This window comes from Ornithorhynchus anatinus, chromosome 1, assembly GCF_004115215.2.
Source record: "Ornithorhynchus anatinus isolate Pmale09 chromosome 1, mOrnAna1.pri.v4, whole genome shotgun sequence".
NCBI lineage: Eukaryota > Metazoa > Chordata > Mammalia > Monotremata > Ornithorhynchidae > Ornithorhynchus > Ornithorhynchus anatinus.
This window is the reverse complement of record NC_041728.1, coordinates 52,663,020-52,685,284: the sequence shown is the minus strand read 5'-3', so window position 1 is coordinate 52,685,284 and position 22,265 is coordinate 52,663,020. Positions and strand designations below refer to the sequence as shown.

Sequence of the window (22,265 nt, the reverse complement as noted above, 5' to 3'; positions counted from 1 at the left end):
GAAAACGTTCCAAGAAGTCTCAGTTGTGTTTTTTTATGGTATTGGTTAAGCGCTTACTATGTGCCAGATACTGTATTAAGTGCTGGGGTAGATACATGCCAGTCCTGTTGGACACTGTCCATGTACCACGTGGGGCTCACAGTCTCAATCCCCACTTTACAGATGAGGTAACTGAGGCTCAGAGATGTAAAATTACTTGCTCAAGGTTACACAGCAGACAAGTGGTAAAGCCGGGTTTAGAATCCATGGCCTTCTGACTCCCAGGCCCATGTTCTATCCACTATGCCATGCTGTTTTCTAGTCTTCTGAGATATACCATGAAAAGACAGGGGCTGGGCTTGTGGTTTAGGAGCCAGTGAATCCAGAGAGCCGAGGTGCTGTGGCCTCCCCTCTGCTGGAAGCAGCAGGATGGTGGGCCTGCTGCACAGAGGGCTGGGATCTATGGGATCCCGCCGATGCAAAGAAGGAAACCTAGGAAACCTGCCCACTCAATGACCCTGGATCTCCTGATCAGCAGGTCATCGGCAGTTTCCATTGCATGGCTTGAAACGGGTGGGTCGGCCCAGATTTTCCTGCTCCATGGGGGTTGCTGCTAGTGAGCAGTGTGGCCTTGTGGAAAGAACACGGTCCTGGGAGTCAGAGGACCTGAATACTAATCCCGGCTCTGCCACCTGTCAGCTGTGTGACCTTGAGCAAGTCACTTCACTTCTCTGAGCCACAGTTACTTCATTTATAAAATGGCGATTAAGACTATGAGCTCTTGTGGGACAGGGATTGGGCCCAACCTGATTATCTTGTATCTACACCAGTACTTAGTACAGTGCCTAGTACATAGTAAAAGTTTAGCAAATACCACAATTATTATTACTGTTATTATTATTTTTATTATTATTAGAAGTAAGGCAAGGACAAATTATCATATTAGTAGTAGTAACAGTGAAAGTATTTATTAAGCAGTTATTCTGTGCCAAACATTGTACTAGGCACTGGGAAAGACTCCCTAGGTGGAAAGTAGACATAGTCCCTGGCCCTCAAGGGACTCACGGTTTGAGAATAAAAGTGAGGCAAGGGGATGGGTGTCAGACACATAAGGGAAGATGCAATGATAAAATACTAAAACAACCTAAAAGACAAGGAGAACTACATGAAAGAAAAAGAAAAAGCGGTAGGATCCTGTGTCTAGAAGAGCAGGACTTTAGGCTCCTCACAGCTCACAGACCAAAAGTCTGATTCTCATCTCTCAAACCCAATATCCACGATCTGTTCGACCCCATAATTGGCGTCAAATGGCACTGGCATCTTGATTTGGGAGAGAGGGAGGGAAGGATGGAGGGAAGGAGAGAGCAGACTGTCCACTGTGGTTAGCAGCAGGGTCAGGGTGATGACAGAATTGTAGAGGCCGGAAGCTGAAGGAGGTAAGCTTATCTCCCTCCCTTGCCCGGGACTTTTTACTCTTTCCCTTCTAAAATGTAGCCTAGAAAGAGCTATTCACACCCAGAAACAGAGGCCAGGAGGGGTCTAGGAATGATCCTTTGCTTTCTGATGAATTGCCCTGAACAGATTTATTTAGCACTAAGAAGATTTTATAGTTTCTGTGACCACCAAAGCATCTCTATGGAAAGTTCCACCTAGGGTAGATGGAAGTTAAGGTAATCATAGATCCTCTGGAGCTGGAAGGGAGCTCAAAATATCTTTTTTAAAAATGGGTTTTTGTCAAGTGCTTACTTTGTGTTGGACACTGTCCTAAGCACTGGGGTAGATACAAGCTAATCAGGTTGGACAAGTCTGTGTTCCACGTGGTGCTCACAGTCTTAATCCCCATTTTGCAGATGAAGGAATTAAGGCACAGAGAAATTAAGTGACTTGTCCACAGTCACACAGCAGACAAGTGGCATGAGAAGCAGCCTGGCCTAATGGAAAAAGCATGGACTTGGGAATCAGAGGACCTCAGTTCTAATCCTGGCTCTACCACTTGTCTGCTATGTGACCTTAGGCAAGTCACTTAACTTCTTTGTGTCTCAGTTCCCTCTTTGTAAAATGGGGATTAAAACTATGAGCCCCACATGGTACAAGGACTGTGTCCAATCTGATCAGCTTGTATCTACTCCACTGCTAGCACAGTGCCTGGTACATATTAAGTGCTTAAAAATGCCATTAAAAAGAGTGGCAAAGCCAGGATTAGAACCCAGTTCCTCTGACTCTCGGGGCTGTGCTTTTTCCACTAGGCCACGCTGCTTCCCCTAGTCCTTCTGGCCTTCTGCTCTATTCCTCTGCCTCCAGGAAGTAACTGTCTAAATAATCCAGGACTAATGTGTAGACCTCTATATCTCATATTGATATAAGACTGAAGCAGTTACTAAGGGGGCATTAACCTCATTGTCTGGCTCTTGTGCTGAACGTTTGCTGAATGGCGTGCCACGGGATCAATTTAGAACTGAGAAAAGTCATTGATGAGCATTGGTTTCCCGCAGATGTAAACGAGTGTATGACAGAAAACCCCTGTGTGCAAAACTGTGTCAACACCTACGGCTCCTTCCTCTGCCGCTGTGACCCTGGATATGAACTCGCAGATGACGGCGTTAACTGCAGTGGTAATGGACTAATGAGGTTTTTTTTTTCACTGTGTTTAAATGACCGAGGGAACTGGACGGCCAGAGATAGAAGGGGCACTCAGGAAGTGCCTGTTTTTCCCAGATGTTCCCTCCCACCTCTTTGAGACCCTTCTTACTTCAGAGCTGGCGGGCTGCCTTTCCAACTAAAGTGTTTCTTCTCATTTACACAGAACAGATGCAAACTGGTAACCGGGGGAGAAAAATCAAGTTTAAGCAGAGAGTCCTCCCTGTGTCTGTCCCCAGCCTGAACTTGTACTTACCCTGGACCCTGCGTTCTTTAAGGTGGATTGTGGCTAAAACCACTAATGTAGCGAAAGAGAGCTAATGTATGGAGAGGAGATGGATTTTTCTGTTCATCAGAGTAGATTTATGTATGGGAGCTCAGGTCCTTTGGTAAGCTTCACATCATAGCCTGAAAGAGCTGTTCTAGCAATCCAGAGAAGACACTGTTTGAACTTCTTGTCTTGCCACATGTTTCCCTTAATGTTGAGTTTTCTCCATTTTCAGCTCCTAAGAGTGTAAGTACAGAAGCAGTGTTGTCTTAGGGCAGACCAACCACCTATCCAGCCCACTTTTCTGTCTCCAGCAGGCACTGAAAGGTGCTTGGAAAAACACTGTGATAGTTGCCCTCCTTCACATCCCTGATATGACTACTGAAGGAGTTCTTTACAATCTACCCTGTTGCCCCAGACAATATACTACTACTTATAATATTTGTGCTATTTATTAAGTGCTTTCTATAAACTCAGCAGTGAGGTAGATACAAAGATATTAATTATGGTATTTGTTAAACGCTTACTATGTGCTGAGCACTGTCCTAAGCCCTGGGGTGGATACAGGCAACTAGAGTTAGACACAGTCCCTGTCCCACGTGGGGCTCACAGTCTCAATTTGCAGTAACTTTCCCAAGGTCACACAGCAGACAAGAGGTGGAGCTGGGATTAGAATCCACGTCCTCTGACTCCCAAGCCCGTGCTCTTGCCACTAGGTCATGCTGCTTCTCTCATGTGGTGCTTGCCAACAAGCCTGGGCCATGACTCCTCCAATAGGAATTGCTCAGTGGAGAATCAGGAGTGGGGAATAGTTCAGTCAGTCAGCCGATTACTATTTCTGTCCCTGAAGGTCTGAGGCTTCCTAGAACTATTTTAAGCCCCTCGGGGCCCCTTTTCTAAGGCAAAGACCACTGGTTATAAATTATGTATTTATGGTACAAATTATGAATCTACATTAATGTCTTTCTCTCCTTCAAAGGTACCTGCTCTGCACACAATAAGCACCCAATAAATACCATTGATGATGATGGTTCCCTCTGCCCCTCCCCCAGAATCCACAGCCTTTGGGGCTCCAGGAAGGGAAAGAGCAGGGAACAATGTTTCCAAACGTATTTAGTGATCACTTGTGTGCAGAGCACTGTACTAAGCATTGGGAGAGTACAGTATAACATTAAACAGACATATTTCCTGCCCACAAGAAGCTACAAAATAGAGAGGGAGCCAGACATTAATATACATAAATCAGTGACAGATATGCACATAACTGCTGTGAATCTCAGAGAGGGGATGAATAAAGGGAGTATGTCAGGGTGACACAGAAGGGAGTGGGAGAAGAAGAAAGGGGGAGCTTAGTCAGGGAAAGCCTCTTGGGAGAGATGTGCCTTCAATAAGCCTTTGAAGGTGGAGGAGAGTAATTTCTGTCAGATTTGAGGAGGGAGGGTGTTCCAGGCCAGAGAGAGGGAGGACTTGGGCAAGGGGTCGATGGCGAGATAGTTGAGATCGAGGTACAGTGAGAAGGTTAGCATTAAAAGAGTGAAGTGTAGGGCTGGGTTTGATACACTGCTTCTGGCTCCAGGCTGGGAAAAGCAAGCAGGGTCTAGGATTGGTTGAAATCTCAGGCCGAGATGATGTCTTGGTTTCTCTGTCCCTCCTTTTTTCTCCCCATCACTCCCTCAATCAATTAATGTTATTTATGGAGTGCTTATTATGAGCAGAGAAATATTCTAAGCACTGGGGAGGATACAATTGAGTAGATGGACATGAGCTACTTGTAGGAGCTTACCAGTGCTATTTTTTTATTTTAAACCATTTGAACATTGCTTTGTTTCTGTTGTAAGCAAGTGGATCTACTCAAGGCACCAATGCTTTAGAAGACATCAGATTATAAGGAGGTGGAGGCAGAGGAGACCCAAATGACACTTATCTCCCCAACACCTGCAATAGGAACCTCCTCCTCCGACTGCCCCCACCATGCAAAACAAGATTCAGTGAGCCCAGGAGTCTTCCCTCTCCTCCACACTGGGATGGACTCATCACCCCACCACTGCGATCCTTCTAGGCCCGCAATCTGAAAGGTGGTTTTGCTGGTAGCCTCGCTCTGCTCCTCTCAGCTTCAGCTCTGGTTCTACTGAGGGTCCAAACCTGTTCTGATAGCTTCAATCTATAATCTCTCTCCTCCCTGCTGCCTCCCTCCCCTAATGATTTTGAACTGATGTCACTCATTATTTTAGGAGGAATGGAGAAGCAGATTTTTGAGACTAGATTTGATTAATTAGAAATCAGAATCTCAAGCTAGGAATTTTCGAGGGAAGAAAACTGCACTTATTTGCACATCGCCACAAAAGTGCCAAGTGATTGTAGAAAGTCTACTTCTTTGATCTCGGGGTAAGAGGCTTCAAGTCTGTGGCACCTGCTATTTTCAGATCAGGAAAGAGAACCCTCACTTGCAAAAGGGCCTACCAGAATAATGCTAGCTGCTAGCAGCCAGTGAATTGGGAGTGATCTGAGGATGTGTCACAAGGGAAATTAGTGAAAGCAACCTTTCTGAAAACAAATGAAATAAAAACATGTTTTTCTGGGGGGGATGTTTAATGCTGCTCAGAAGAAAGTTTCATTGCCAAACTCTGTGTGATGAATAGTTCAGTTCATCTGGAACACTTAAGCATCCCCTGGCGGGGCTGACATTGAGGAATTGTAAAATAACATGTACAATGGCTTTCCTCTTCTCCATCCCCACCCTCCCCGTCCACAGAAAGGTCCAAAGAACACTTACTGCAGAGTCCCAATCCTGGATAATGCCTCCACCCAAGCATCATTCACAAACCACCACCTTGGCAGCTGATTCCAATTCAGGGGGAGGATCCAAACAAGACAAGCTCAAAGAAGACTTAGATCCCAAATAAAAGGGCCTTCAAACATTTCCCTCTCATGGAGTTTGTGAAACTAGTTGGAGTTTTAAAATAAGTACCAGTATCCCCCTGGAGAATTCCCTCTTTGTTTCCTTTAGATCAAAGAATTTTCTTCCGCCCACTGCCCCGGCACCACCATCTAGTTAAGATGAGGACAAAGAGAAGAAGTACAGAAACAGGGCTGGATGTAGTCCCCGGTCTTCAGAGGGAGCCCCAGACCAAGAGTAGCTCCAAGCCTGAATGGAACCAGTATGCCTTCACTATGGGGACTTGTCCAATTTAGAACTTAACTGCAGCCTAGATCTTCTCTATTCACATGCCCAGGAGGGGGCTGAATGGAGCAGAAAGTGCTGCCTGGCCCTGCAGATCCCTGAAAAGGAAATTTCAGTTTTACTAATATTAATAATAACAACAATAACTGTGGTATGTGTTAACCGCTTACTAAGTGCCAGACACTGTACTGAGTGCTGGGGTGGATACAAGCAGATTGGGGTGGACACAGTCCCTGTCTCACGTGGAGCTCACGATCTCAATCCCCATTTTATAGATGAGGGGTCTGAGGTCCAGAGAAGTGAAGTGACTTGCCTAAGGTCACACAGCAGACAAGTAGAGGAGTCAGGATTAGAAACCATGACCTTCTGACTCCCAGGTCCATGCTGTAGCCACTACCCCACGCTGCTTCACTATTAAGTGGCATCTGGACTTGTCTCTCCCTAGATATGGACGAATGCAGTTTCTCTGAGTTCCTGTGCCAGCACGAATGTGTGAATCAGCCTGGAACTTACTACTGCTCCTGCCCTCCTGGCTACATTCTGTTGGATGATAACAGGAGTTGTCAAGGTAAGGAAAGTTGTGCCCCACTGAAAAATTTGGCATCTGGCTCCCCCGTCAGGGTCAAACCTTGAACTGCTGTTTTTGAAGCTGCCAAGTTTCTGGGAAGCTTGATTAAATTGCAGGTCATGGGCCTCGTGTGGACTGCCAGGTGGACTTTAGTGGCCTGTGAACCCTCACAGTTCACACCCTGCTCTGAGCATGTGGCCACTTTGCACGCCCTCTCTTCCCACCGATTCCCGTATGCGGGGCTGGAGCCGGGACTTACCCAACGTTCAGAGGAGGGAGTGGGGTTTTGTTGTGGGGAATAGAGGTGCTGATAACACCCCCCCACCATCTTTCTCCTTTTTCTTGTCTAGATCATATTCTGTTGTTTAAATCTTGACCACACTGGCTGCAACTTACAACTTATAGTAGTCTACCGATCTAACAGGCAGCTTCCAAAGGTGTCCTTCTTGCAGGCAGAGAGGATAGGTTAGACCTGGAATTTAGCTTATTAAGAGCTGGCAAATTGGCCAATCTAGGCTTACTATCTTGTATGAGATTGAGTTTGCCTTAGTGTTGGGGTGGGAAGCCACACTCTGGAGACTTTTTTTTTTCCGGTAGTCATCCCTGACATAAGTGAGCTCCATAAATAGTTCCTAGAACTCCATAAATGGTCCCTGGCTGCTGGGAATCCTTCTTCTTCTCACTGCAGGTCTCTGGGAGTCTCCTGTCCCTCTGGAGGGGGATTCAAGTGGCTTGTAAGGTAAACAGAAAAGGGCAAATATCTCCACCTTCCGGAGGATACCCTGGAGGGATCAGACAATTTGTTTTTTCTCTGGTTGGAAGGATACCAAGGTCTTCCCACTGGTTTCAGTAGCATCTCCTAGGGTGAGAGGTTGGCTTTGATCCCTTTCTTCTCAGGTTTCAAGAAAGCCCAGGTCTTGCACCTGGACAGACCTTATGCCCCCAGAGCCACCAGGCCTGCAAAGGGAGCATTCTCCACTCCTGACTTCAACTTCCAAAATCCAGGCCCTGACCCTATCTGCATCTCCTGATGCCACAGAGAACAATGGCAGAATCAGGAGCTAACAACCTGTCAGCAGCCTCCGTCTTCGTGTTTCCTGGTCTTCACTCTGCACTGGCAAACCAACCAACCAATTAATCAATTAATAAATCATATTTATTGAGCACTTACTGTGTGCAGACCCCTGCATTTACCCTAAAGATATTTCTTCCTGAGGCTTCATTTCCACTCTGGGATCCAGATGGGCCTGTGGTAGGACCTGTGGTTCTTCTCCTTTAAACTGTAAGCTCTCTGTGGGCAGGAGGAATGTCTACCAGCTCTGTTATACCATACTCCCTCAAGTACAATGCTCTGCACACAGTAGGTGCTCAAGACAACTGGTCGAGCCTGTCCATCTGCAAAACCAGACCAACCCCTCTATTCACTGGTCCTCCCTGTCTTGGCAGCTCCCAGCTACTGCATATTGTCTGACCCATTTTTGTGTTTCAGACATCAATGAATGTGAGCATGGAAATCACACCTGTGTTCTGCAGCAAACCTGCTTCAATTTGCAAGGGGGCTTCAAATGCATAAATCCAATCAGGTGTGAGGAGCCATACATCCTCCTCAGTGACAAGTAAGTGATGGATGCCCAGGGTCAATGACAAGAAAACTGTATGAGCAGGGAGGTACAAATAAAAGGATTTTAATCACACAAAGATGATAAATAAGTGTACACCCAGGCATGGGTTTATAGCTCATAGTGCTGTTATAACTAGATTCCAAAAATGTTCAGCTAAGCCAGCTCAATCAACTATCCAGTCAGTGGTATTTATTGAGCACCTACTGGGTGCATAGCACTAGAATAAGCCCTTGGGAGGTACAGAAGTAAGACACATGTTTCTTCCTCTCAAGGAGCTTTCAATCACCCACCCACTGAACCTATCCCAGTCCCATCCATAACTACCAACAGCAAAACCTCCTCTAGCAGGTCAAGCCCTCTTTTTCCAATGTTCCCAGGATCAAGAGGTCAAAAGAATATATGTTTCCACCTGCTGGTACCCTCTGAGTGACCTCTACAGTGTTCCACAAACACTCAACTGGAGGATGAACAGAGTTCATTTAGTTTTCTTCCAGTTTGCTGCCTGATTTCCCCTAGGGCCTGGATTCAAGGTTATTCACCTGGATTGTCTAAGGGAATTCATTCATTCATTCATTCAGTTGTATTCATTGAGCATTTACCATGTGCAGTGCACTGTACTAAGAGCTTGAGAGAGTACAATATAACAAAAAAACAGACACATTCCCTGCCCACAATAAATTGCTATTCTACCATTTAATGCCCTAAGCTTAGAGCCACCAAGATTGAGGCTCATAATTATCAGTTCTGGACTTCACTAATAGATGGTGAGAGGCAGGGTTAGCAGTCTGACTGATGGCAATAGTGATGAGTGATGGAACTGTGGTCGAGACTGATGATCAAGCCTTGGTCCTGAGACAAAAGGGCAGAGAACCTGTGTGAAAGAATTGATTGCAATTCTGATTATTTGGGCAGTATCAATGCTGTTTTTTTCCAGCCAGTTGAGCTCCCACTGTGGGACACTGAATGCAACAAGTGGACTGAGAGGGCAGGGCTGCAGCAATTGGCAAAATGCTGCAAGGTTGGTTTTTTTTACAAGGATTTTTTTGGGTGACCTTGGGCAAGTCACTTCACTTCTCTGTGCCTCAGTTACCTCATCTGTAAAATAGGGTTTGAGACTGTGAGCCCCATGTGGGACAGGAACTGTGTCCAACCAGGTTTGCTGGTATCCACCCCAGCACTTAGAACAGTGTCTGGCACAAAGTAAGCACTTAACAAATACCATCATTATTTTTATTATCCTTATTACACGTTATTTACAGTACAACTCTGTTGTATTGTACTCTCCCAAGCACTTAGTAAAGTGTTCTGCATAGAATAAGCATTCAATAAATAATACTGATTGACTGATTGACATAGGACCCATTACAGTCAAATAACTGAGGCATATTACTGATGTGGTGCTGTAGTGCCATATTAATAATGTTGGTATTTGTTAAGCGCTTACTATGTGCCGAGCACTGTTCTAAGCGCTGGGGTAGACATAGGGGAATCAGGTTGTCCCACGTGGGGCTCACAGTCTTAATCCCCATTTTACAGATGAGGGAACTGAGGCACAGAGAAGTTAAGTGACTTGCCCACAGTCACACAGCCGACAAGCGGCAGAGCTGGGATTCGAACTCATGAGCCCTGACTCCAAAGCCCGTGCTCTTTCCACTGAGCCATGCTATATTCCAGGGGCCGTCGCCTAGGGAACCGCTGTGGTCTTTGCCAGTCATGTTAGCCTGCTGTTTTTCAGAATTCCTGATAGGCCTGGCCATCTCACAGAAGGCCCGGGTATTTCTTTAATCAGAAAGCTTTTGGAAGCCTGGCCCTAAAACTGCATTCTCTATGCTGGGGCCTGAGAGCTATTAGAGACTTGACGACAGTTGTTATTCGCCCTCAGCACTACCCCCACCTCAGCCTTGCCAGGTATCCACATGTGTCCCCATCTCGGCAGCGCCTGCCCTGGGAAGAGGAACTGGCTTGATGAGACTGGGCCATTGAGAATATAAAGGAAAGGGAAATCGAGTAAGAACAACCGAAAGGGAGGAGTCATCAAATTTAACTTGGAAATGGCCTGAGAATCCTCTGGCTGTCATGTATTCATATGCAAATACTCAAATGACCTAACTGTTTCCTACACATGCTTGTGGTCAGTAGTTCTTTTGGACAGAAAACACTCCCAGAATCGTCAATTCCTTTTCCGTGCCTCAATGGGGGAGCAAGAGAGAAGGGAGGAACAAGAAAAAGGGAGAAGCAGTGGTGTTAAGTTAATATTGGTCCTGCACACCAGAGCTGGGGGTCTCGGAACAGTTGCGTGGCTGGGGGCTGTCAAGACTGGAAAAAAATCTCCCACCTCCTCCGCTTCTATTTTCTTAACTTAGCTTTCTGCCCCCTTAAAACCCTTCCTTTATCTAGAACACTTAAATTTTTTCATGGTATTTGTTAAGCGCTTACTATGTGCCCGGCACTGTACTAAGCACAGCAGCTAATCAGGTTGGACTCAGTCCATCTCCGATGTGGGGCTCACAGTCGTAATCTTCATTATACAGATAAGGTAACTAAAGCACACAATCAAGTGACTTTCCTAAGGTCACATAGTAGAAAAGTGGTGGTGTTGGGATATGAATTCAGATCCTTCTGATTCTCGGGGCTGAGCTAGGCCATGCTGCTTTTCCTTGACCCCTGCTTACTGATCTCCATTAACTGAGTAGCTTTTACGTGCTTAAGGTACCCCATTAGCCAGTACTATTTCTGTATATTCCTACAGGAGAAAAAAGGGCCTGGATTTGGACTTGAGGAGAATCTCAGAAGGGGCTGCTTCCCTAAAAATTGGTCATTTAATACCTTTCACCTACTTCATCCATTTTATCACATCTGAGAATGTGCGATTTCAGATACATATATGGTGCCTGAAAATTTAATAGAATTGTCTCTTTTTTGCAAATCTTGCATCATCAGTCTCTTGTTAAGCAAACTCCTGCAGGTGAGGCTGTTTTAGGAACCTTAGGGAGTTAGCCCTAAAGCACTTCAAAATTAATTTCCTATTTTCTAATAGAAATTTTTTAATAGCAAGGAATGTGCTGGAAAACATGCCTGCATCTACACATGCCAATTATCATATAATTTAGCTTATTGATACATTTTTATCTCAGTTATTTAAATAACCCTAGATCTAGACTGAGTTTACCCAAATGTACAATTTACAGTAGAGTTGCATTAAAGATTACCATTGGTAAAAAAGCTTCAAAATACCTATCTACTAGAAATCTACCTTTAAGTAACACATACACTAAAACCAACTCTCTAATAGTCTCACTGAGGAGAACCTAACAATATCAAGTCCTAGTAAATTTGGAATTGATTTATCACCTCATTTTAAGAAAATAATACTGACTTCTTGCATGTTATTTAGCTTGTAAGATAAATTGTATGATCTCGAAGGGCAGGGATCATGCCTACTAATTCAATTGCACTCTCCCTAATGCTTCCTATAGTGCTCTTCCCTTATTAAGCACTCAAAAGAAACTACTGATTGATTTATGTTCCAGGATCGCAGTTTCTCTAGCTGTAAACTGGAATTTCGCAGAGCGCCTTGAATCGATGTGCAAATCAATTATCATTAACTGGAAGCATCGCTGAAGTAATCGTGGTGAAGCAGCATGGTCTAGTGGATAGAGCATGGGCCTGGGGAGTCAGAAGGACCTAGGTTCTAATCCCAGTGCCATGACTTGACTGCTGTGTGACCTTGGGCAAGTCATTTAACTCCTCTCCGCCTTAGTTACCTCAGTTACCTCCTCTGCAAAATGGCGATTAAGACAGTGAGCCCCATGTAGCGACATGGACTGTGTCCAACGTGATTAGCTTGTATCTACCCCAGCACTTAGTACAGTGCCTAGCACATAGTAAGTCCTTAACAAATACCATTAAAAAAATTTATTGTAACCTATTGGGGATTTTTGAAGTGTAAAGCAGGGATTGGGACAAAGGCTCTTTAAACAGGATGTACTAATCAAAGGGTTAGCCTTGGAGAATTGTAAGAAAGGAAGAAAATTCCGCAGGCCAATTGGAAAGGATTCGATCAGTAATAATGCTGTTTTTGCCCTCGTTAGCCGTTGCATGTGTCCTGCAGAAAATCCTGGCTGCAGAGACCAGCCCTTCACCATTCTATACAGAGATATGGATGTTGTGTCCGGACGATCTGTTCCGACTGACATTTTCCAAATGCAAGCAACCACCCGCTACCCCGGTGCCTATTACATCTTCCAGATTAAATCAGGGAACGAGGGCCGAGAATTCTACATGAGGGTAAGTGTGGATGAACAGAGGCTCTCTGATCATTAAGCTCCAAACTATCTTGAATTGTTATTTTTGCGTTCTTACAGTCAGATGTTTTCAATGTGCCTGGGGGCATGGGGAGGTAGTTGGGGAGGAACAGAGGTGAGAATCGTGAAACAGATTTTTTTTTTTTCCAAACTTTGACAAGCCACTTCAGGTCCACGAAAACTCCTAGGGAAAGAGAGAGACACAAGGCTCCTTTTTCATTTGAAGCAGATTTTCAGAGTTCCCAAGTCAACAAAATGAAAAGCAGGTTCCATTGCCAGGGCTCCAGCCCTGTTTAAGTATCTCCAGACACTCATGAGACCTCCAGGGCAAACGATTTTAGTTTAGTCTGTAACTTCATAACCATGCTAAAGACAGCAGTATTTTAAGCACAGCCCTCCGTCAGTCCAACACTGTTGCCAGTTGTGGCACAGGTATTTTTTTCTTGTCTGAACAGACCAGTCTGTTACCTGTTCATGTCACTTCATTCGGTGCTTGCCTGGTAAATATCACGGGTAAAGCATTTAGGACAGAAACATGCCAAAGGCATCTGATTTAGTTAGCTAGATGTGCATCTTAATTGTAGAAAAAGGGAGTTTACGCTCCAAGATGGCAGTGCAGGGAGCAGAGGGGAAATAGCTACCCATTTTGTTAGAGCTGGTAAAACAGAATCCTGGCAGCCTGTCTTTAATGTACTGATGGCTCATCTAGGCATGAAGGTACCTAAGGGACTTAAGGAGTTAATATTTGTGTTTTGATTGGTATTCTCCCTCTGAAGACAGCAGTTAGGGCCGTGTGTGTTGACTATTGTGGAGGGCTTAAAGGCACCCACATTTAGCTAAGGCTTTTTAGCCCTAAACTCTGTTTTGAAGAGAGCTTGGGCAAACCTGGTCTCTATGTAAGAGCCATAAACAAAATAAATGTCAGGCATTGACGGGTGACTGGCGTTTTCCAGTAGCCTACATAACAGGGACAGGCCCACAATCCAAAGAAGGAAATATAGGTTCCAAACTCAAATTGTATTTATTTTGTTCTTTTATATGTTTCGTAGAAACAGCATGGCGTAGTGGCTAGAGCCAGGGCCTGAGAGTCAGAAGGCCATGGGTTCTAATATCGGCTCTGCCACTTGTCTGCTGTGTGACCTTGGGCAAGTCACTTCACTTCTCTGGACCTCAGTTACCTCATCTGTAAAATGGGGATTAGGACTATGAGCCCCACATGGGACAGGGATGGTGTCCAACCTGATTTGGTTGTATCTACCCCAGTGCTTAGTACAGTGCCTGACACATAGTAAGCGCTTAACAAATACCATTACTAGTATTTTGTTCTTTTACATTTTCAGCTTTAGTTGTTCCTTTAAATATATATGTATATGTACGTTTATGTGTCTGTGTATGGTATGATTATATGTACATGTAGAGAGTGTGCATGTATGTATATGTAAATAGAGTGAATCTATGTAAGCATATGTATGTTTATAGAGAAAGCCCATTTATGTATATAAATGTATGTGTATATATTGAGTGTATATATGTATATATGTTGGCGTTTGTTAAGCGCTTACTATGTGCCAAGCTCTGTTCTAAGCGCTGAGGTAGATACAAGGTAATCGGGTTGTCCCAAGTGGGGCTCACAATCTTCAGCCCCATTTTACAGATGAGGGAACTGAGGCACAAAGAAGTGCAGTGTCTTGCCCAAGGTCACACAGCTGACAAATGGAGGAGCCGGGATTAGAACCCACAACCTCCGACTCCCAAGCCCGGGCTCTTTCCACCGAGCCACACTGCTTCTCAGCATATGTATGTGTATCTATCTAGAGATCTATTAACATCTATCTATCTATAGATTATCAGTCCTGAGTGGCTTAGCTATTCACCCGGTCGAAGGTAAAAAACTGAACCAAATGACCTCTCCAATTGCCATCCAGTTCTAGGGTTTAAAATAATAATTGTGGTGTTTTTTAAGTGCTTACTGTGCTTACAGTACAGGCACTGTACTAAGTACTGGGGTGGCTACAAGTAAATCGGGTTGGATACCGTCCTTGTTCTGCCTGGGGCTCAGAGTCTTAATCTCCATTTTAACAGATGAGGTAACTGAGGCATAGAGAAATTAAGTGACTTGCCCAAGGCCACATAGCAGACAAGTGGTGGAGTCAGAGTTAGAACCCATGACCTTCTGACTTCAAGGCCCATGCTCTATCCATTATGCCATGCTGCTTCCCTGCATTTGGTATCCAGCCCTGGTCCTTGTATCCACCAAGACCATCCATGGGGTTCCTGCTTTATTATTGTGATTGGCTTTTCTGCTTTGAGTAGGATAGAAACTTCTTGTTCAATGTGAAGCATGTGTTCATCTGAAAGTTTGTTTTACTTAAACTGGCTCAACGACACACACAGAGACATACGCATACGCACACAAAATAAAAAATGTTCTTGAAAATGAAATGTTTGTCAAAATAAGAATTTGGTGTAGTCCCTTGACAAGCAGAGAAACCGAAAGGCCGGAAGTCTTGGATTTTTCCCAGTCCCTGAAAACTGGAACCTGGGTCTCCCCAAAACAATGCTTTATCCAGGCAACCTTAAATGCAACCCTGGGATTACTCATCATCATTTATTTCATTAGTGTCTCTATCCTTGCACTAAAAGCCAGATGGGGGATTTGGGATGTGGCCATTTTCTCAGTACTTATGTAGAACAATTTTAGACAAAGGAAATGTCTTTCAAAAAATACTCCAAGAACATCAGCAACAGGTTTTCATGTTCGGGGATATTTAGCAGGAAAACTCAGAGGAACAACTTGAAAATTATTTGGTAGCTTCACAAAGCCTCCTAAACCCCCAGGAGAACCTCCTCCAAGAAGCTCATTCAGCTACTGGGACCTTAACCCTGTAGTTTCACTGTCACCATGATCTGGCCTAGATGGTTGGCCCACAAATGCAGGCATTTTGAGGTAAAATGGGCCTATGTAGGGCACAACCAGGGACCTTAGAGACTTGAGCCCTTGTGTCTCACCAGAGTAAATTAGATTTTGTGGATTTTTTTGAACGGCCGCATAGAGCTAACACAAGTTCACGTAGCCAGTGAGGTGGCCTCAATGAGACTCCGATACCGGAAAGCAGTAGTGCAATCGACCTACTTATCTTCCTGTAGGGCTGCTGATAAAAGCGGAGGGCGCATCCTCCTTCGTGCAATATGTATGGTGAGCGGTGTGCCCAGCAGATGACCTGCTCATGTCCTTCATTCCCCCCCACCCCTCTCTGGCCCCAATCTGGGCCATCTGTCTGCTACCAGGACAGCGCAAACACTGGGCAGTGGCTTCACTTAAACACCAGTCACGTGTGTTGGGTGACCAGTGGCCCCTTCCCAGCCGGGTCTCAGAAAAGTTGTTTGTATTAGTTATCCAATCTATGGACTGTCAGGGTGGGACTCCTGCTTCTGCCTGCAATTTGGCCATTTTGACACAGGTGGAGGATGTGAAACTTAAATCAAACAGTATTTCTCCATGTTAGAAACTTTGGTGAAAGGGATTTGTGAACGACATGTTTATCGACTGCACCCATCGTATTCATTCATTCAATAGTCTTTATTGAGCGCTTACTATGTGCAGAGCACTGCACTAGGTGCTTGGAATGTACAGTTTGGCAACAGATAGAGACAATCCCTGCCCAATGACGGGCTCACAGTCTAAATGGGGGAGACAGACAACAAAGCAAAACAGAACAAAACAAAAACAAGACAATGTCATCAAGATAAATAGAATCACTCCGAGGTCCCTCATCCCCCACGAAGGAGACTTTGAGCTGATGGTTTGTTCTTCTGGAGAGTTTAGATGCAGAGTCTGGGTTTCAGGGTTAGCAGCCATGCCTTTCTGGGTGTCTCTGGTGGTGAGATGATCCCTTGAACGTTGGGTGTCTCAGGCCCCTTCACACCCAGTGGAGCAGAAATTTAGGACGCCATCCTCCCCGCTCTGACCGGCGATTCTTCTGGTTTTATTTGCAGCAAACGGGGCCCATCAGCGCCACCCTGGTGATGACCCGCCCCATCAAAGGGCCTCGCGACATCCAGCTGGACTTAGAAATGATCACGGTTAACACTGTCATCAACTTCAGGGGCAGTTCCGTCATCCGGCTGAGGATATACGTGTCACAGCATCCGTTCTGAGCCCACTCAAATCCACTCTCCCAAACAAGAAGCAAAAAACAACACCCCCAGCCCCCGAAAAGACAGTACCCCCTTCCCTCAGGGGTCAGCTCCAGCTGGACCGGCTCCCACAGCAGAATTTCGGCAGACACATCAGCCACGCCGCCAGGGGTATGAGGTGAAGTCTCTCTACAGTGTTTCCAATGCCACAGACCTCAGAGTGTCTTGCCAACTCCCATGCTAGTTGACAGGTGATTACCTGGTCTTTCAAACCTTTGGTTGTTTTCTTTGGTTTTTCTCCAATTTTGTTTGCTGAAGTATGATTAGAGGCTCAGGAGCCTGTGAACTACCCTTTCCCCACTCCCTGCTCTCCCTCTCCCTACAACCACTCTTGATCTGCAATTGCTGAGTTACTCTGCAAAGGTACCAATGAACCAAGGAAAACCCCGGGTGTAGTTTGTTTGCTTATTACATTTTACTAAGATGGCTAGTCAAAACAAACACGCAGCAGGATCCAAGATTTTTATACTTTCTGTTTCTAAACCCTGTTTGGGGTTGTCAGCTATAGAAGAAGTTTCAGTTGTCTTTCAAACTGCTTTATAGTTTTATCCCGACTTGACCATCTCAGATGGTTTGGAAGGGCAGTGGTTAACATTTCTTTCCAAAAAACATTATATGGTCTGCCTTTCAAAAGTGATCTTTTTCATTTTAATAGGGATCCTCTGAGGATCCCTTATTTGTCCTGTCTCTGGAATTTTCACACTACATTGAGAGAAGACATTTAAATATTCAAAAAATGCAGAACTTCATTCATTTTGACATTCTAGATGTGGAAGAACTATTTGAATTAGATTGTCAGACGGCAGAGAAACAGTGAAGAAGCAAGCTCTCTCTGTCTTCTTGGTTCACACTTAGCAGACACTTTTGTCTGCCTCCTCAGAATTAGCAGCAACAAAAATTTTCTGAGGCCTCATCTCCTCTCCTCCCTCCCACTTTTCTTCCCCCTGGGCAACAAGCAGCCTTGCAAGCTGTTGTTTTTTTGGCTAAAAATAGGCACCCACACCTAGCCCACATAATTTCAATTTCACTTTGTGCTCCTCAAATGTGAGTGGTAAAATCCTGCTCATAAACTCATGGTTTTGCAAACTGTGAAAATGTGCAGATTCTCTTTTCACATCATTTAATGTCACAGTCCCGGTGGTTTGTTGATGTTAAACTGTAGTTAGATCAAAAATCCGTCCATAGCCTATTCTGATATTTAGTACTGTACTTCAGGCCCCAAGCCAGTCAACAGTATGGGGCTTGATTCCTTCACTGTGTAAATCAATCAATCAATCAATCGTATTTATTGAGTGCTTCTGGATGCAGGGCTCTGTACTGAGCACTTGGGAGAGTACAAACAACAATATAACAGACACGTTCCCTGCCCCCAATGAGGGTTGGCCACTTAGGGTTGTGTGACAGAGGTGTCATAAACTGGCACAGAGTGACAGATGGAATGGATTTATGACTATTTCATCTCACGCAACCCCTTCTGAGCCAAATATACATGACTTTATACACAACAGGAGATTCAGGCTTATGTCATGATCCCTTTAGCATCTGCAACATAGTCAAGCACAGGTTCATGGAGAAAGTCCTATAAACATGGAAATGAGGAAGAGGAGAGGATGTCTTGCCCATTTGGGGACCTACAGCTTCAGAGGTCCCAAGTTTTGGGTCAAGCTCCAACCTTTGGGGTTCACATTTTGTTTCTTAATTGCAAAATGTGACTTCCTGCTTCTAAGTAAAAAGGCTCAGAGAGACTCATAAAAACAAGCTCAGAAGCCTTCTTGGATATCGGATAGTTCTTTCAAAACAGCCCTGTGATGAGTTAAGTGTAAATGAATCAGAAACATGTGGATTACATTTTCCTTAAAATACACTTGGGTTTAAAAATTAAAGGAAAAAGTACTTGGGGCAAAATGTGCATTGCCAAACCCCAAACATTTGGGAAACAGCTCAATATGCTCAATGCATCCAAAGCGCTGCTTGCTTCTCCCACCCCTGGGGAAAAGCAGGATGTTATTATTTTCACAAGTTTGGAAATAGTCAGAACCTGAGAGGCACAAAGTCAGTTGGGAGTGTGGGGGGTAGCTGTTGTATCACTCCCTCGAACGGGCAGGTTGTCTTAATTACAGATTCTAACTGGAGCTGGAGAAATTTTTATTTTTCTAATTCCTTTTTCAGTAACTGTGAGTATTCCCTTTTTTAATTTTTTTGTGTTTTCATGAACAAATGTATATGATTGCCAAATGGGCCTCGGGTCAAGTGTGTTCTCTCTATATTTCAGGAAAAAAATGAAAAATTTTGGAGTTCGTATTTCCCCGAGTCAGATATGTCTGTGGATATATTTAGAGAGTGTGCCTATAGATCTATCCTAGATTATATATGGACATACATATTCATGTTTATGTGCAGGTGTACAAGAGAGAAAATGTATATATGGGAAACATCCGATCCCTGGTCACTAATTGATAACTTGGTGGTCATTATTAAATCGCCTTTCAAACTTCCCTTCTCTGGATTCAATATTCCTTAGCTCATCAAAATTATTTTCCAACCTAAATGATGTTTTGTGGGCCTCCATTAAACCAGACATGTAGCTCCCAACTTCTCCATATATTTCTGAAGTTGTAGAGCCAGGTGACCAATCCCGGATTTTTTAATAACATCTTTGACACATAAATGTAGTATTTCCATGAATAAATCTCAATATTGTACTCGCATTTTAAATTCACAGCACTCATTGCGGATTCCTGATATGCTTTTTCTCCATTATGGACCCCTAGATGGTTTTCTACCACACTTGCTCCTAAACAACCATTCCTTTTTAGTTAACTGTGTGGTTTGCTTTCCCTCCTCCAAGCACACTACTCTGCCCTTTCTCTAGTGGATTTTGTTCTGTTAATTTCTGACTTCATCATCTCATTGGGGGTTAGTTTGAGTTTCAGTCCCATGCTCCAAGGTGCTAGGTAGGCATTTCCAGGGAATTCATGAGTACACTTTATATTCCTTCAGCTACGTCCTCGATGCAAATATGATGCTGCCATCAAGAAGGAAGGGGCAAAAGCAGTCTTTGGGCCAAGACTTTAGAGATTGGGCCAAGACTTCAGAGACCACTTAGACCCACTCCCAGGATTGGGCTTTTTCCCATCTCTCTCACGATACCTTCTAATCTTAGATAGGGTTTCCCTCACCTGCATTTTGTCTGGTCATCATTGTGAGCCTCTGCCACTAGCTGGACCAGATTAACCTTGTTGTATTGGAACAATGACTCTGGAAGCCTTCCTTCCAGGGGCTTTTGGTGGGCTTCAGGTGTGGGGAATGTTGGCCCAAGCAGCTCATGGAAGTTGTTCTGCTTCTACTGTGTCGCTACTCTCTCACCTGTCCAAATGCCAAATTCTGAGTCAATTAGAGGACCCAGATTTAGCTCAGAGCCAACTAAGAGACTAAAATCAAGGAACCTCTTTTTGTTAAATGCTATGCTCCTCTTGCTCGTAGTCTGGCCTTATCTGGCCCTATTCCTAGCCAGACATCTGCCCCAGGATTCATACACCCATCATAGATCTCTATGCTTATGCTGCCAGCCCCATCCAAGGTTTCATCAGTGACAGATGTCAAGTCCTGCCAGAGCTGATGAGCCAGGAACCCTATTAACGGAATCTGACTTTAGAAAAAGGGGAAGAAATGAAATCTACATTTGGGATGACAGCCACAGTTTCCACCATTGGACAGTTTCAGAGTTTCATGGTTTGAATACACTAAAATCAGCGTGAAAGTCACATACCTGATGTCTTACATACTTGGATAGTTCTCTTGGTTACTTCATTGGGTAAAATTCTTGGTCTTTAGGAAATTATTTCTGTAGATGGGGGAAATGTTTGATTGAAAGGTTTGATTTCCTCACATCAATGGTACAAATGTACTCTTATGGTCCAAAAACTAACAGCTTGGCTTTGAAGATGCCATTCCATTCTATACCCTAAGAGTGGCCAACGGGAGAACTGGCATTATAATAGAGAGCTGACCAGTGTTAATGAGGACGAGGACTTATCTGTGTAAAAGGCAGTAATTTTAAGTGGCGGGATGAATGGCACCAAGAGGAACCATTTTTTTTTCTGTTAATATCTAAAATCCTTAGAGTGTGAGCTCACTGGAAAATCAAATGTGAATGCATTTGTCCATATCTGAAGACAAGATTTCTATTGTATTGCCCCTTGCCACTTAATTGATGGACTCTCCAGTTGGAACAGTGATGAGCCTTGGTCCTGAGACTTCAGAGCTATTTAACCATAGAATTGTTCGGAAGGAAATATTTCATAAGACCTTTGCCTTTCTCACCAGCTGGGTATAGTGCCTCAAGTGAATCTCCTTAGAGCACCAAGTATTCTCAGCGTAATCAACCAGACTCTCTGCGGTGCCTAGTGTCACTCTTTGTTAGAAAGAGAGGCTTGGAGGTGAGCATTCACACATTCCTGCCACTAATGACCAGTTGGTGCATCATGTAATGGTGGTGTTAGGAAATCGTAGAGGGTGGGTACAGTAGTCTTACTTTCTATGGAAATATTCTCTATCCACATGTAATTGAAGAACATGATAACAGTGAGAGATAGCAACAGATGGGCGTGTCCTTAAGTAGTAACACAAAGTAAAGTCACGGGTGAGTCACATAAAAACAGCAACCCCAAGGTTCTACTGACTGTGGAGAAATCTTTCCTTGTACATTCACTCCCACCCAAGAGAGGTCAAACTATGCAATTGGAGTGCCTAGAAGCATTGAAATATACCAAAGGTTTGGCAAGCTACTAGAATAGCTTTAGGGTCAGAAAGTCACTTGTTAGCTAAATTCCATGGTCCCCAGACTCTGATTTTAAGCTCAGTCCTTTCCCTAATCCTTATTTGCTACTAAACATGCATCAAATTTTGTGGTCATGGTTTCAATCAGAAGGATACTGTAATTTCAATTAGTAGGGGGCTGGCTTGAGATTTTCTGACTCTTAACCTACAAATCCTTTCTTAATTTGTATCTAAAAAGGAGTTTTAATCGCTTAACAGTTCTTGAAGAGTTTGTCTTCAACATGCCATTTTGGAACTATGTTTTTAAAACGTAAAAGAATTAAAGTACATTTCCAATAAAACTATAAGTCAATGAAATTAAGCTGTGGTCATTGTTACAAATGTGAAAATGAAAGTTATTGATGGGTTATCTGCTGTTCCTTTAACTGCATTCAAACTAATTGATGTATTCTTCTATGCATTTTAAGAAACCCCATTAAGATGATGCTCCGAAGCAACATGAAAAATCTTTCGAGCATTATGGAACAATACAAACTTCGCTTCATGTACTGAAGTCTTGTTTAAACCCAGCCTCCTCCCTTCTGTAAAAGGATTGTTTTTAGAAAACCACCTGCTCAGCTAAGGAGTGTCTGTATATGCAAGGAGAGGCAGACACTGGTTGCATTCGTTACCTTTCTGATCTAGACTGGCTCTTTAAACTTCTTGCATTTTCAGGGAAATTAGCTCCCTG

The 22,265-nt window shown here is 44.1% G+C and overlaps 1 protein-coding gene across 1 annotated transcript in view; it reads left to right on the top strand.

The window, feature by feature from the left end:
• The window catches only part of FBLN5 (fibulin 5), an 82,391-nt gene extending 60,499 nt beyond the window's left edge, over window positions 1–21,892 (top strand). The window contains exons 7-11 of the mRNA XM_007660520.4: window positions 2,472–2,591; window positions 6,511–6,633; window positions 8,123–8,249; window positions 12,347–12,542; window positions 16,556–21,892. Of these exons, the coding sequence (XP_007658710.1) occupies window positions 2,472–2,591; window positions 6,511–6,633; window positions 8,123–8,249; window positions 12,347–12,542; window positions 16,556–16,717 (728 nt within the window). The 3' untranslated portion in view covers window positions 16,718–21,892. The remainder of the gene's footprint in view (window positions 1–2,471; window positions 2,592–6,510; window positions 6,634–8,122; window positions 8,250–12,346; window positions 12,543–16,555) is intronic.
• Window positions 21,893–22,265: the final 373 nt, after the last annotated feature.